The sequence below is a fragment of the Melopsittacus undulatus genome, chromosome 9 (assembly GCF_012275295.1).
Source record: "Melopsittacus undulatus isolate bMelUnd1 chromosome 9, bMelUnd1.mat.Z, whole genome shotgun sequence".
In the NCBI taxonomy this organism is placed as follows: Eukaryota; Metazoa; Chordata; class Aves; order Psittaciformes; family Psittaculidae; genus Melopsittacus; species Melopsittacus undulatus.
This window is the reverse complement of record NC_047535.1, coordinates 18,446,020-18,460,808: the sequence shown is the minus strand read 5'-3', so window position 1 is coordinate 18,460,808 and position 14,789 is coordinate 18,446,020. Positions and strand designations below refer to the sequence as shown.

The following is a 14,789-nucleotide window of genomic DNA, read 5'->3' as shown; positions in this document are numbered from 1 at the left end:
AGGAATTGTCAACCACTTCATGTACCTTTGTGATTAACTGTTTATCTGGTGATACCACAGTCAACTGACTGGTTATTTCTTACAAAAACCCACTCTATAAATTTAAAATTAGTTTCTTTTCTTTACCCCTGTATCAGTGGAACTGAGTGTTGACATTATCATGAAATTCCTTGCATATCCCCTTAATAGGAGCTGATTTTATTGCTATGTTTGACTGACAGCCAGAAGTGAACAAGAAAAAGAAGGACCTTTTCTGCCCTCCACCCCCACCACATACATTGAGCACGTCATCTGGAAATTCCAATCTCTCAGACTGTGCTGAAAATGTACACTGGAAATCAGTGACAGTGCCATGTTTATAGCCAGTGCCAGCCAATACCATTCACACCCTCACTGCCTTGAACATCCCTCTCTCAAAGAACAACCGCCAGCTATTCCCACTCAAAAAACCTCAAAGAGCAGAACAGACAAGGAAGCCAGAGCAATGTGTTGAGCTCACATCTCTCTGCCTTTCATTCTACCACTTTCATGTCTATGTAAGTAAAGATTTGGAAAGGATTCTGTACAAACCAGGGATTGACAAATACGCAAATCCAGTTATTATGTATATGACAAATATGTATGTGGCAAATACTGGAGTTCAGAGGGCTTGGGGGCAGTGGTGCTAATTCAGAAAAATATGGTCCAGAGTATTGTTAATACAGGGAGGTGGTTGTCAAGTTCCCAAGTATAAACTTGACAGCTTCACTCTGTCCTTCCCATTAGAAATCAGTGCATACATCAGGATGGTAGGGCTCATGCTGCTCAGCATTTTTGTTCACTGTGCTCCTATTGCGCCCTTTGCACTTACAGGTTGAGAAAAGGCTTAGGGAAGGCAGCAGGCGCTGTGATTATTTAGTGACAAAGGCAGCCTTTTTTCTGACCCTCTCTTTCTGGAGAAAGCATGAAAGGGATAAGTGATAGTGTTGCAATCTCTATGGTCTTTCAGTACATGCTTCCTGTGGTGTCTCTCAGCTATATCTGTGAGCTCCCAACAGGCAGTACAGCCTTGTGAGGGAACGATGGAAGAGAGGACTCCCCCACAGATAATGGAGCTGTGCGATTATCCAGCAGGAATGTTGGCAGAGAAAGCCCCGACTCCCCATCCTTGTTTTGAATAGGCTTCAAGATTGATATCAGGAGTATCCCTGGATAGCTTGTGAAGTACCATAACCTTGTAAGCTGCATGGAGGGTGAGGCAGATGTAATTTGGCCCGCCTCAGAGAAAGCAATTTGTTATTCAGAACAACAACAAAAGATTGAAGAAGCATTTTGTGGCACCTCTGTACAAAAAGGTGATCTGAAGAACAGTCCTGCAAGAGTCTGTTTCTGGACTGTGAAGTGTATGACATTAGGCATTGAGATACATGATACAAAGCATCTGATTGTACTTATTTATGCCTTCTGTGATTAGAAGTTTAATGTACCTTTCAAGAGGCTTATGCAGTCACATTTTAAATACTTTGTGCAGAAATACAAAAAAAGTCTGTTGCTTTTCATGTTCTCTTAATTTTCTTTTAGACAGAAATCTGTGTTTCTAAATGGTACAGGTGGGTTTGCCTGTTACTATTAAAGCACTGGTAGTCTTGTGAGTCAAAAGCAAACCTCCAAGATTTGTGATACTTCCTCTACAGTTCTGTCAGAATGTCTGGCTTCCCCTCTGCTCTGAAACTCCTTTTAATCACAGATATGCATTAAGTCATTAGGAAACACCTGAATGTAGGGGAACAGCAGCCTAGCTGAACAGTAGGTCATTTATTTGCACGCTGCCACAGTCAAGACTGTGAAGGTAAGACTGCACACAGAGATATGTAGATTAAGATTCCATGAAGAGTGCAAAAACTGAGAGAAGACCTACATCTTCAGTTACTGCCCACCTTTGCTATACCTTTCTTGGGATACTGAAATAACATCTGAAGAACAGTAAATGGTTTAGGTTACAAGAGATTGACTAAGGTTTGGGGAGACTGTATGATCAGACAGGAATTTTCTGTGTTTTTTTGAGCTGCAGTTTTCCCTCTCTAGCTACTGAGGCACAGGGTGTCAGGGTTTTGGCAAAACTTTCAAACCCATGTTGCTGCTTGCTTAGCCTGCCTCATTTTTTCTTGAATTCCAGATTGTATGCAGTATCTTTCTGAGAAACATCTTAGGACTTCATGGCATGTTCAAGGTGTGTCTCCAGCAAAGCCAAGTGAATCTTAAAATACTGACATAAAGAAGAGCAGCTTTATTTGACTGTGCAGTGCCCTGTGTGAGAAGCAGCACTGAAAAGAGCACAGTGAATGGTACAGCACAAGTAAAAAAGCAATCCCAAACAGAAATTCCTAGAGAGAATCCTAAGTAATAAAGGGCTCCTTTGTTCTTTGGTTAAATCTTGGCCCCATGGAAATCCGTGGCTAAATGGTGTTAACTCTGACAGGGCTGATAAACACCACCCTATATGTTTCAGTTTTAAGAAGGTGAATTCTTTTGATGTATGTATTTTATGGGCAGAGGCACAATATTTGTCTAAGGAGAGCTCCCTCAACTCTACCAAAAACACCAAGGAAAGAAAAGCGAAACTACTTTCATTCAGGAGGCACAAGCTGTTCAAGATACAATCAAAAAGATTCAGCAGAAGCAGGAGTGAATTTTAATGTAACTTCCCTAAATCCTCCTTCTATTGAACAGGGCATGTGTGTAGCACTGGAAGCTGACAGGCATCTCAGAACAGGTAAAATCACCTTTAGGATTCTTGTTGCTAAAGTAAAAAATGCCAGTATGTAATTCTTTATGATACCCAAAACCAGCAAGAGATTGTGTGATGCAGGAGAGCTGACACAACTCATTGCTCATGCAGTAGGTAGACATTCTGTCTAAATCATGCATTGTGACATTCATCTTGCTTCGGAAATGAGAATCCTACTGAGTAAATTAGAATCAGTGATAATACAGCTGTTAGTTACAAACACTTGTTTGGCATGAATCAATCTTGACGCTCCTGTAGTTTGCTTTGAAAGTCTCTCTAGTATCTCGTTGACTAATGATGAGATCATGGTTTGTTAATCTAAGTGCATAAAGAAAACATTCTGACAAACAAAATGCAGACTCTTTTGCTGGGGTTTATTGCAGTTGTTTATAGACCTTTTGTTTACACAGGCATCCAAACCAATTTGTTGGATATTTATTTGGGTTACTCTACAGAACTGCATGAACACAGACCTGACTCCTGTCTTTAATCTGTCCGCATTTTAATGGGCTGTAGTTTGCACGAAGTGGAAACCAGCCACTTAGGATACATCTCTTGTTGGCCAGGGCTTCAAATATTTTGTGTGCTATCTACTGCTCTTGTCTTGAGAGCGTTTAACAACTGGAGAGTAACACATTTGGTTTTGAACAGAAGTTACTAGAACTCATTAAACTTTTGCAATAAGGAAAATACATCTTTTAATGCAGACAGTGCTTTAAATGCACGTATTTTTAAATGTATAACTTCTTGCTCGCCATAATCATCTCTAATCTTAAACCCAGAACATACTGCACCCAACTATTCCATGTGCATCAGGACCTTAAGGGTACACAGTTCCTGTTGAAATGGAGCGTATGTATACAGACAAGGGCAGACAGCCCCCAGCAGTCAAAACGGCTGTATTTGCAAAGCCTGTAACTGAATTCACAGATCCAAGTGGATATAAAGTCAAATGAAGAGTAAAGCAGCTCCTGATGGCTGCCTTTCTCTGCTATTTAAAGGCCTTTCACTTTTGCTACTTTGAAAAAGTTCTTTCAGCAAATAAGAAAGTCATATACTGAACTTCCATGCATTTCCGTTGTGTCAGAATTGTCTCCTCATTGGCACTTGTCTTCAAAATAAATAAGCTCCACTGTTCATTTAACTGGGAAAGACAAGAGTCTTGTATAACCTCTCCTGTACTTCTGAGCTCTGCAGCTCAACAGCAGACAATGGATGAGTAAACGCATACCCAGTGTCTAGGTAAGCCAGACATCCTGAGTTTGGGTCCATTTGCAAGCTCAGAAAATACAAATGACTGAGTTTTATTGTAACTAAATTGTTGTTAGTAGTTTTTCAGAATAAGCTCAAATAGACATGTATACATGGAACAGTGAAGAAGCTGAGGCAGAGAGGGGCAGAGTAAAAGGGAAAGGCATGTACAACTGGGACAGTGTGGGAGATAGCTGAGCTTTACAGAACCACTCCTGAGGTCCTGATGAGATTCACCTTACACCTTCGGACCAGAAAGATAAAGGAGAAATACAGTAAAATATAAGGAGGTATTTAAATTGATTATGGGCTTCCAAGGGAAGGTAGGAAAGGGATAGGAGCAAGTGTTGACATGGTCACATTGACTGGAAGAAAGACTGGTTTTGGCAGTTTTAAGTTTCATCAGATTGTGGAAAATGAGGAAAAAATGTGTCAAGCCTGAGAGGAACTATCTCAATTAAGGAGGATCATAGATTAGCCCTGGTTCACTGAAAACAACACAGTAAAAATAAACACTTTCCTTAAAATGCCCACACCAAACAAGCTGCTGAAGAGGATAAAGCAAAGCAAGCAGAAAAGCCAAGAAAGCTGGTAGAGTTTGAGGTGGTACAGTATTTTTAGGCTTGCTTTCCTACTCAGTATGATTTTCTTTCTTGCAGTGTGACAGTTGTCAAAGTGAAATGCATAGCCTGCTGGGTGTCTGCAGAACCCTTCATAGCGAACTGCGGAGGGAAGAGTTTTGAGAGCCACGCACTAGGGGACTGAGAGAGGAGGTGATTCATGAGAGGGTGTTTCATAAGAAGCAGGCAGGCTAAGGGATGAAAGAGTTGGCAGATTGCTCTGTTAATGTGTGTGAGCTAACCCATAAAGGAAGGGTCAGAAGGAAAGAGAGAAGTGGAATCAAACAGTGATGGTACCACAGAAAAAAGAGCTCTTCGTGATTTTTCACATGTTATTTGTGGGGGAGTACTTAAAACACTTAAATTAGTTTAATTACTTAAAACAATTTTGAAAGCACTAGAGAATCTAAGAAACAGAAAAGGAATGGAGAGTACAAACTGGACCAGCATCATAAATTTGAAGTAATTTATGTGTTGTCATTGCATAGGCATGGGCTTGATGCTTCACATTGGTCAGAAGTCTCAAGAGGTACAGGACTGATGCACAGATGACAAGGCCATCAGTTGCTATTAAACACAGTTGTCCACATGCACATTTGGGCTCAGGAAATCTTTAAGCTGTCGATTACCAGAAGCTGTGAGGCTACAGCAAGGAAAGGATCACTCTACACATGCTCTCTTCTTCTACAAGCATCTGTTACTGGTAATGTTGCGAGATAAAGTGCTAGGCTGGATGGATCTTTGGTGTGGCTATGTCAGGCTTTATTGAGGTAAGGTCATGAACTTGGCCTTTTGGCTCATATTTCTATGGACTATGTTCTACAAATTTTGGAAATCATTACCATTAATTTCTTTTTGTAGGAAGAGCAGCCTGTTTTCTGTCTTTGAAAGAACCCTTTTATTTTTAAAAGTAGCCTGGGTTTTGTGATTTTTACAGGCAAATGGGGAGTTTTCATTAGCCATAAGCATATACTTAAAACTGTAAAAATTGTAAAAATATTGTATTTTTTCCAAAAGAACCTTATGGTAAAAAACTTGAGAAAAACCTGTTTCATGTGTCTAACCTTGAATATCTTTGCTGTTGTACTGATAGGTTTTATCATTAACTTGCTGAAGTTGAAAGTACTAACTGCCTTAACTGACACCTGGATGAAACAAGGAATGGAAGTTAATAGTGTGGCATTTATGTATCTAATGGCTATCGGAAATGCACATCACTGGACATGCCTCAGATAAGACCAGAGACACAAAATATTTCCATTATTACTTCATTAAAAAATGAAACCTGTTTTGGAGAAGTCAGAGACTCTACAGTACAGCTCATATCACAGCATTGTGGTTAAAATGTTACAACATTGACTTGCTGTTACAAAAATTCAGTGTTACAGGAAATCAGAAACAATATGGAATAGTTTACACTAACTCTGCATTAAAACGTTCCATCTGTTCTTCCTTTAGATTCTTAGAGAATTGCTTTTTCATCTCAGTAATGCTTTTCACTTCCTATTAGTAAGGCTTTTAAAGGTAGGCACTGAGTTAGTATAAAACCCACAGCTTTTGAGTTTAAACGCCTATTAAAACTAAAGCTGTCTGGAACTACAATAAAAATTTATTTTGGCTACAAAAGACAACTTTGAAACCTAACCCATCTGTATTTTTCCTCCTCCAAACAGTGCAACATCCTGTATAATAGAATATTTATCTTAAACAGAGACCACATATCTTTATGAAAACAATTGTTTCAACTCAATTTATGGGGCGTAATCAGCTCATATTAAAGTTTTCTGTATTCCAGGATGCTAATATAAATTGGTTACAGGAGAAGTAATGACTAGAGTAATTCCATAGAATAATCTGAAATCTGATGTTGCCATTGACTTTGAATGGAACCTGTGTACACTATAATCTAAAACTGCCATAAAAAAATCATGTATAGACACATAGTAATTGTAGAACTGTACCTGTGAAAATTAGGCATACAATGGCAGCCACATTTTACTGGCAATTTAAGTTTGTGAATGGTGACTTCCAAACTTGATTACAGGATAATTCCACCAGAATAATTTATTTGAAATAATTGAGCTGGTCTCTGCAATCCCTGGGCCTACCAGGAAGATGCCCACACCTATCTAATATGGGTGCTTGGTCTGTGAATTTATCAACTCAAATCAAAACCAAACTGACTCACTGTGAGGAGCAGTACCCCTGGGATAAATAAAGCCTCCCACTGCCTTGAGTGGGAGTCAAACATACCAAAGTCAGACTGAATCCTTGGGGTTTAGCTCCCTCCGTACAATAGGTTGCCAAATTTTGAATTGAAAAGGGGCTGGGTTTAGCACTCTCTAAATATAACCAGCCCTGAAACTCCCACTGAGATTCCTTTCTGTCTGCCTTCAGACAATGAGATAAGGCCCCTTCTCCTGTGACTTCAGTCTGGAGTACCTCTGTCATCCCTGCCTCAACCCTGATAACAACCAGCTTTGTGCATATTTGAGAGCAAGACGTGATCTGAGTTTTGAGGGATTTGTTACTCCTTTTGTAGATTGTAGCCTTCATCTGAAGACCAAACCTCCTCTGAAACATCTGCATCATAGACTCACAGTAAGACATTTTGGCATCCAGGAGACCACTGATTCCCTTCATCTTCTAGACAGCTTGTTTCCAATATTTTGGGAACAGACAACTCAGACTATCTCCTTTTCTCTGTGCACTCGTTCCTTTTTAGACTTCCTCCTCATCTTCAATATACTTGAATGCAACATCAAAGTTGAAGTACATTTGTCCCAGTTTTCCCCCTTTCTCTCCTTTTTTTCCAAGTATGCCAAGATACACAAATTACAGATGCTAAAGCAGCATTTATGTGTGCTGTGATATACACGGGATGTTCTGCCTACTTGCATGTGATTCTCATCCTCATAAGCCCACAGGAAATCCCAGCAATATTTTTCCAGGCATATCTCCTGTGCTGAGGTGCCGAGCACAGCAGGGACTGGAGGAAAGGAGCCATTTCTGGTTTGGAAGCGCTGTGACACATAAGTTTAGCTGGGAAGAACACACCACCGTTATTTAGATGTAGCTCTTTTACTCAGTGACAGTGAGAAATGTAACACAATGAGTTACTACTGTCTCCCTAAGTATTTACTCACATTTTACAGTAACATATCTATAAATCCTCTTACCTCAGTGGATCCAGTAAAAGCAATTTTGTCAATGCCAACATGAGATGCTATGGCTGCACCAGCAATTGGACCAAATCCTGGCAAAATATTGACAACTCCTGGTGGAAAGCCAGCCTGTCAAAATAGGAATGAATGAAGGGAAGCATGATTTACGAAAACTAACAGAACACATTAAACTAGGTATGTGCTGGTAGCTCCTTCCCCACAAGGAGAGACAGAGACATTATTCCTGTCAATTTATTCTTACCTCCTTGATGAGGGCTCCCATATAGAGAGCACTGAGTGGTGTTTGTTCTGCTGGTTTAATAACTACTGTATTGCCACAGCACAGAGCTGGAGCAATCTTCCATGCAAACATCAGCAGGGGGAAGTTCCACTGTAGGAAAAAAATAAAAGTTGATAGATAGAAAAATATTGCAGTGGTATTTTGTTTTCAAGATGTCAAGCTGCTACCTCACTCATTTCTCAGGCTGATCCTCAACAGCAGTCTTTCCCAGCACAAAGCAAGGATTTTTCTTTAATTACTGCCATTAAAAAGTGACAATAGTGACCTTGTTGTGCTTTCTGTCCTGTTCGATAAAATACAGCCCCCAGCTGGAGTCTTCCTAAATGAATCATGTTACCTGTTAATGGTTTTGGTCACAATTTTTTATTTCATTTACTGTTTTGCAATTGGCACTTTTGATTCCCCCATCACAAATACTTATTGCTTCTGATACATTTGGAATTCTGATATATTTGGAACAAACATTCTGTTTGTTCATGCTGAAGCATTTTTTGATGTAGATTTTCTATCCCTGAATACATCCCTAGATATAAAAGTTATACTCAAAATAATATAACCCTTAGTTAATGGGATTGCAGTAAAAACCCCAAATGTTAATGCTCGGGCAAAGCATTTCATTTCTTCAAAACGTCTTACTGAGCCATTTATATGGAAGACTTGAAAAGAACAGCAAAAAACAAGTTGCAAAACTGATATATCTTTGCTAATATAAATTTTTGTATCATCGTTAATTTCAACTTCATGTTACTGCAGCAGCAGATGTAGTGAATTATATCCTTCTGATGCACAAACAAGTTATGGATAAGAGTAACAAGCCTTTCTGTATTAAGGCCAGTTCCTAACAGGTCAAGTGGATAGCCCCCCTGGTTTCGGTGGAAATGCCAGAGTAATAAAATAACTGCTTTGCACAATCACTCTTATAAATGCATATAATAATCTCCATTGGAAAGAAAAATATAAAGTATCAGTCACAAAGAGTCAGCCACTGGCCAGAACATGTTATTGCCTGATGCATATCAGCTGCCATGCTCACAGACATCTCTCTAGCCCCTGGCTAGCTTGGAAAAATATACAACTGTCTGTCCTTCACCAAACACCCAATTTTTTACTCCCTCAGTTGTTTATAAACTCTGGAGACAAAGTGATGTTTTAATTCCATCTCCAGTATATAAACCTGGGAGGGGAGCTATAGGACCAACAGTGTGCTAACGGCCTGTGCTTCTAATTGTATTGCAAGGAGAGCTCTGACGGGTTTTATAGGGTGGTATATAGCCCTGTTTATGCTAAAAGCTGCCAAAGAGCATATGTTTTGATGGAAGCTAGGATGTGAAAGAGGATGAGGAGTTTAGTGTGAGGCTTGCTGTTTAAATTTTATTTTTGTAATAACATATTTGCTAGTGTAATGACTAAGTGCACGCAGCAGCCCAGGGGCTGTACTCTATGACTGGTAGCTGCAGAGGCAGTATGTAGCAGATTAGCAGTAGCATTGGAATATATGCGTATGACAGCCATGTTGGAGTTTTGGAGGACAAACCTGGGGTAAGAATGACCAAGTATGGTGCATGGCTGGGTACCCTGAACCAAGGGGTTTGCAAATCTAAACTAAAGAAATCCTACTTTTGGCCTGATCTTCAGCCTGTGGCCAAGTTTCTTCAACAGATCTGTTACTTAAGCTCAATGAGACAAGCCTAAGAGATGGTAAGCAAATCTGGGGTTAGATCTTTGGCTTGTCATGTTGCAAATGCTTATGCATGTGCTTGGCTGAAGAATGGATAGAGCTGTGGAATACTTCAGTCGCAAGGACCACTTGTGAGTGCACAAGTACAGGATGGGTGTAGCCACAGACTCTCTGAGTCATTTGCATGTTACTCTGAGTGCCAAACACAATAGCCACCCCCTAGCAAAGACATGAAATAACAACAAATATAAATAGGGAATAAGGGCTTAACATTGTTAAAGTAATCTTTTCTGGCTGCTCCTCCATTAATGGAATTGCTGCATGTTGCTGTTTAGTGGCTTTATGGTTAACATGAACAAAACAAAAAAACACCAACAAAAATTTCAGAGAATGTCCTGATTAGTTCCCCAGTGCTTTAGGAAGGAAAAAAGGCTTCCACACAGTATTTTAATAGCTATATGTGAGCCTCCCATTGAAACTTCTGCCAAAGCTGGTTAACTGGTTCTTCTGAAAAAGTCTCTCAGTGCAATTCCCATGCACTGTTCAGCAAGAGTATATTAAGAATGTGTACTGGGGTGTAGGGGGAGTATTAGATTTGATGAAATGCTGTGTTTTTCTCTCAGAACAAATAAAACAAACATTTCATGCCTTTTATTAGCTATGCAATGTTAATTGTAATGATCTGTCTCCTGGAGTTTCCCTTTCTCCTCCACTCTTGTAAAAGAAATAGCAGGAAAGAATGGAATTAAAATGCATCACATTCTCCCAGGAACCAAGGAGCCTGTTAAATCACAGTAAAAACTAAATAAATAAAAAGACTACCACAGCAAAGCATCAATTTTCCATAAGTTGTGTGAACATCCATAACCACTGACAGCATATTAACACTGTGTTTTGCTTTGCTTGTTTTAATCATGAGAATTCTATGACTTGAGAACTTAACTCCTAATAACAGACCCTAAACCCTATTAGCATGTTCAAATAAGCATTTGCAGGGAGGCTGTTAAAGATATGTCAACAATATGAGCTCAGCTTTTTTCGTAATGGAAAACACACATAGCTGAGGACCATGTTTTATGTGTCTTTAAAGAGAGCTGGTTCAAATGAAAATAAATAGAAAGCGCTAGTAGAGATACTCACAGGGATGATCTGTCCACACACTCCGATGGGTTCATGTCTTGTAAACGTAAAATAATCTCCATCTGAAACAGATGAGCATGGTTACTCTCAAGTGCAGTTTGACTTGGCAGAACAAAAAAAAAATTAGAGGGGGATAAAGCTCCAAGGATCAGCCTTTGATGGCAGTAAAAGAAATAAAGAAGTCACGGAAATGTTTTTTTCATGAGCCAGCATGGGAAACCTAGGCTCAAGGAACAACCTAAGTATTCTTTCGGTAGAACAAGGGAAGCAGGCATACCATCAGAAAGTAGGTAACCTGCTTTGTCCTTTTTGGAAAGAGGACAAGCTGTACTGCACAGAAAAGGGCAGTAGCAATGAAGACACTTACTGGCCTCTACTGATTTCAGGGTGATAGAACAGAAGGAAGTGCCACAAAGGCAGCTTCCTGAAAGGCATGACTGGAACAGAGCAGTATACAAGTAGAGGTGGGATAATGAAGTAATGTACATCTTATTCATATTGCAGAAACAGGCATTTTGAGGTAATTGAATGATACACTACAATCTGTAGGTATGGAATGAAAATAGGAAGTCTGTGACTAATGTGTAATTGAGCATAATTTACTGTAGGAAACAACACGAAGGAGAATACAGGGGTTGTCATACAGTCACTTTCTTACAGCTGACTTGTAGATCAAGGCCTGTGTCAGAAATGGCCTCAAGATAAACAGGCAGTCAGTTTAAGGTGACAGGGAAAAGTTGGATGCAGCTAGAAAACAAGACAACAGGAAATAAGAAAAGTTTTCGCAAACTATTTGGCCAAGGTAGAGGTGAACAAATAAATGAAGGGACCAAGTGAATGGAAACTTGGAAATTACGGGCTTTTCTCAGTAAATTTTTGGCAAATACAAGAATATGGACTAAGAATGAGCCTGACAACAAGGATGCAGGAAAAGCAGACTGCATGTTCACAAACAGCAGGTGTGGGTGGTATGAGACTAGAGGGAATTACTCACTCAATGAATTCTCTCATCTGGTGATTATTTTTAAGACCCTGATGAACGAAAATGGCAAAAAAACTCCAGGGGTGAGAGGTATCATTAGTCAAACTGAGGACTACGCTAGATCTGCAGTCCTGAACTAAAGCATTGTTGAGCCTGGGGCAGCCTGAGTCAGGTCACAAAATAAACAGATCTTCAATTTGATTAGAGATAACTTATTTTCACGTTTGCTTGTTTACGTACATCTAGTTTATAGTATTTGCTCAATAAAAACCTGAGCTAGAGTAGCTGGGGGCCAGATACAGAAATACTATGAGAAAGATAAAAGTAGTCTTGCAACAGAGACGATGGATAGAACAGAGGTAACAAAGGAGGGAGAGAGAGAGAAGCGAGATTCACATCAGGGAAAAGGGGAGGAAAATAATTGTAAGTTGGTTTGTTCTGCATTGACAAAATGACATGGTACTGCTTTGATCTCTAGATACTTAAAAACTTACCAGTGGAGATGAGAATATTTCATAAATTGAGATGATCAGTTTGATTTTCTAGGTTATCCTTCACAGCTGCTAATAGTGGTTCACAGGCCATAGGAAGACTCATCAGACCAGACAGAAGTAAAGTAGAAGTCAAAGTACAGAAAAGTATATACAGGCAGAGCTGTCTAAATGCTCAAGAGGCACATAGGGGAGTCAGCTAAAAATACCAAATTGTACCCAGTAGTACTGTGAGAGGTGGATTCTCAGCCAGAAGGATGGTGACAACATAACAGTAACACAGTTACGTTAGCACTGTCTGACTTTAGTTTGTCACTGCATAATCATTGCCACATGTCTGCATGCTTCATGACATAAAGTTATAGATAACCTGAACCTGCTTGCCAAGTCAGACAAGCGGTGGTTAATTCTACCAAGTGCAGGCAGAACGTTCTTTCCACAGAGCAACACTTCCCATGCAGAGTTGCTTGCCCTGCTTTCTTCCACTAGACTCTAGACAGCTGCCCTTTTCTGACACCTACTTCCAAAGTTCACCATCCGCAGACTTATTGTTAAGATGGGATTTTGGCAGTTACTTTCTAACAATATCTTTGTGAACATATGTGACTTGAAGTTATTCAGAAGATTCAGATGCCCCTGGGCAGGCCAAAGATGTTATCTAAGAGCCTCCTTGTCCATAATATAAAATAAGCTGTTACCATGGCAAAATAACTCAAGGTTGATGAAGTGAATCACTTTTTCTGAATAGTTAGCATAGAAAGCACCCTTATGCACAGAAATTAAATAGGAGACTTTCAAAACGTTCTGGAGTTTTAAGATTATTTTATACAAGTTATGCTAATGCCACTTTTTCTAAGATGCTATTGATGATGATTGTTGCTCTTATCCTTCTACTAGCTGGCAGACAGAACATTGCCTGAGAGGGATCTGACAGTCTGATCCTACACCCAATCTAAAAATGTGTCTTAAGAGTGTTTTTTGATTTTAATATTCTCAGCTGATGTAAACTGGCATTTTCAGTCCTTGCTGATACCAACAGAGCCAGATCAGTTTGCGGCTGCTTAGCACCTGGCCCAAAGATTTTTATTTTTTAATCAGAAAGAAAGCCCTGTTAAGCCAGGGATCTCACTCTGGGACAGCAGTACCTTCCACAGATGTGTTTGCTCAGATTTCCATCAGGAGTCTCTGTCACAGATATTTTATTTGCATAACAATCATAATACAGCCACATATGCCTAATGTACCAGAACACAGCAAAAAAGTGAGTGGGGAAGCCGCACCAGTTATTTAAGCTGAATCATATCAGAGCTTGATTTAAAGATACACATTTGCTTGCATTCAGTTTATTAGTTTTAACAGTTTCTAGTCTAGCCTCATTCTGTTTTAATTTAAATCATCAAGGCTTTATGCATGGGAGCAAGCAAAGGGCAGTCTGAAGGCTTCAGCAGCTTTGGGACCAAAAGGAATGTGACTGTGAAACACACTGTTCTTCTACTTGTCTATGACTTGCCTGTTTTTATTCTAGAGGAAAATAAAGCCTCAACAAAAACAGATTAAAGATTGGAAGGTTTCAGATTTAGTAGAACACTGGACAGAAACAGGTGATTTAAATCAGGTTTTTAGTTTGGTTTTGTTGTCTTGTTTGGTTTCCTTTGATGAGCTGATGGTAAATGAATGTAAAGAGCACCATTGTTTAACACCTGCCTTGCTTTAAAATAGCTTTATGAGAATGACAAATTTATGGTGTGAAACTAGAAGCATACAGAGAAGCATTAAACCAGGAGAAAGAACTGGTACCTTGAAAATCTGTGACTGGACTAGGATTCTACACTACTGATAGCTGTATTTGTTAGCACTGAAGCTTGAATTTGGGAAGGCACACTGAAAATGTATCTTCCTCTCCCCCTGTGTAGCCTACTTCACTAAAAAAATAAGCAGTTTCATCTTATACACTACTTGAAGACAAGAATAAGCAGAGAATATTTATTCACCTTAACCTGGCAGTACATTTTGGTGACTGACCTAAATTCTGTGTACCTGCAGGGCTAATGAGTAAGGAGATGGCATTCACTGACTAGGGAGAAAGAGATTAGGGAAGAGGAAATTTGCTGAATATATTAATTTATGAGGTGCTCTGCATTTCTGCAAGTTTAAATGTGAAGTGCAAGCAGCAAAACCAGGATTTCTGTATCTCAGCCTAAATGACTATGGAAATCTTCAAGAGTTCTTGCAAGAGAGTTTACACCTGAAAAATTGTCATTTCTTTGGTGAAAATCTCCTAGTGATGATAAACATTGTCATGACACAGTATAGCTTTAATAACTGAGACACCATGATGAGTAATGCTGCAGTCAGAGTTATATGATCTGTCTTCTTCCTGAAAATTCTGGGGCCA

General features: G+C 39.5%; 1 protein-coding gene across 3 annotated transcripts in view; it reads right to left on the bottom strand.

Moving 5' to 3' along the window:
- ALDH1A2 (aldehyde dehydrogenase 1 family member A2) overlaps positions 1-14,789 on the bottom strand; it is a 54,906-nt gene that overhangs the window by 10,878 nt on the left and 29,239 nt on the right. For all 3 annotated transcript variants that reach the window (XM_031046162.1, XM_034066269.1, XM_005145910.3), the window contains exons 5-7: positions 10,922-10,983; positions 8,065-8,193; positions 7,818-7,931 (exon numbers count right to left, since the gene is read on the bottom strand). In XM_031046162.1, coding sequence (XP_030902022.1) covers positions 7,818-7,931; positions 8,065-8,193; positions 10,922-10,983 — 305 coding nt within the window. The remainder of the gene's footprint in view (positions 1-7,817; positions 7,932-8,064; positions 8,194-10,921; positions 10,984-14,789) is intronic.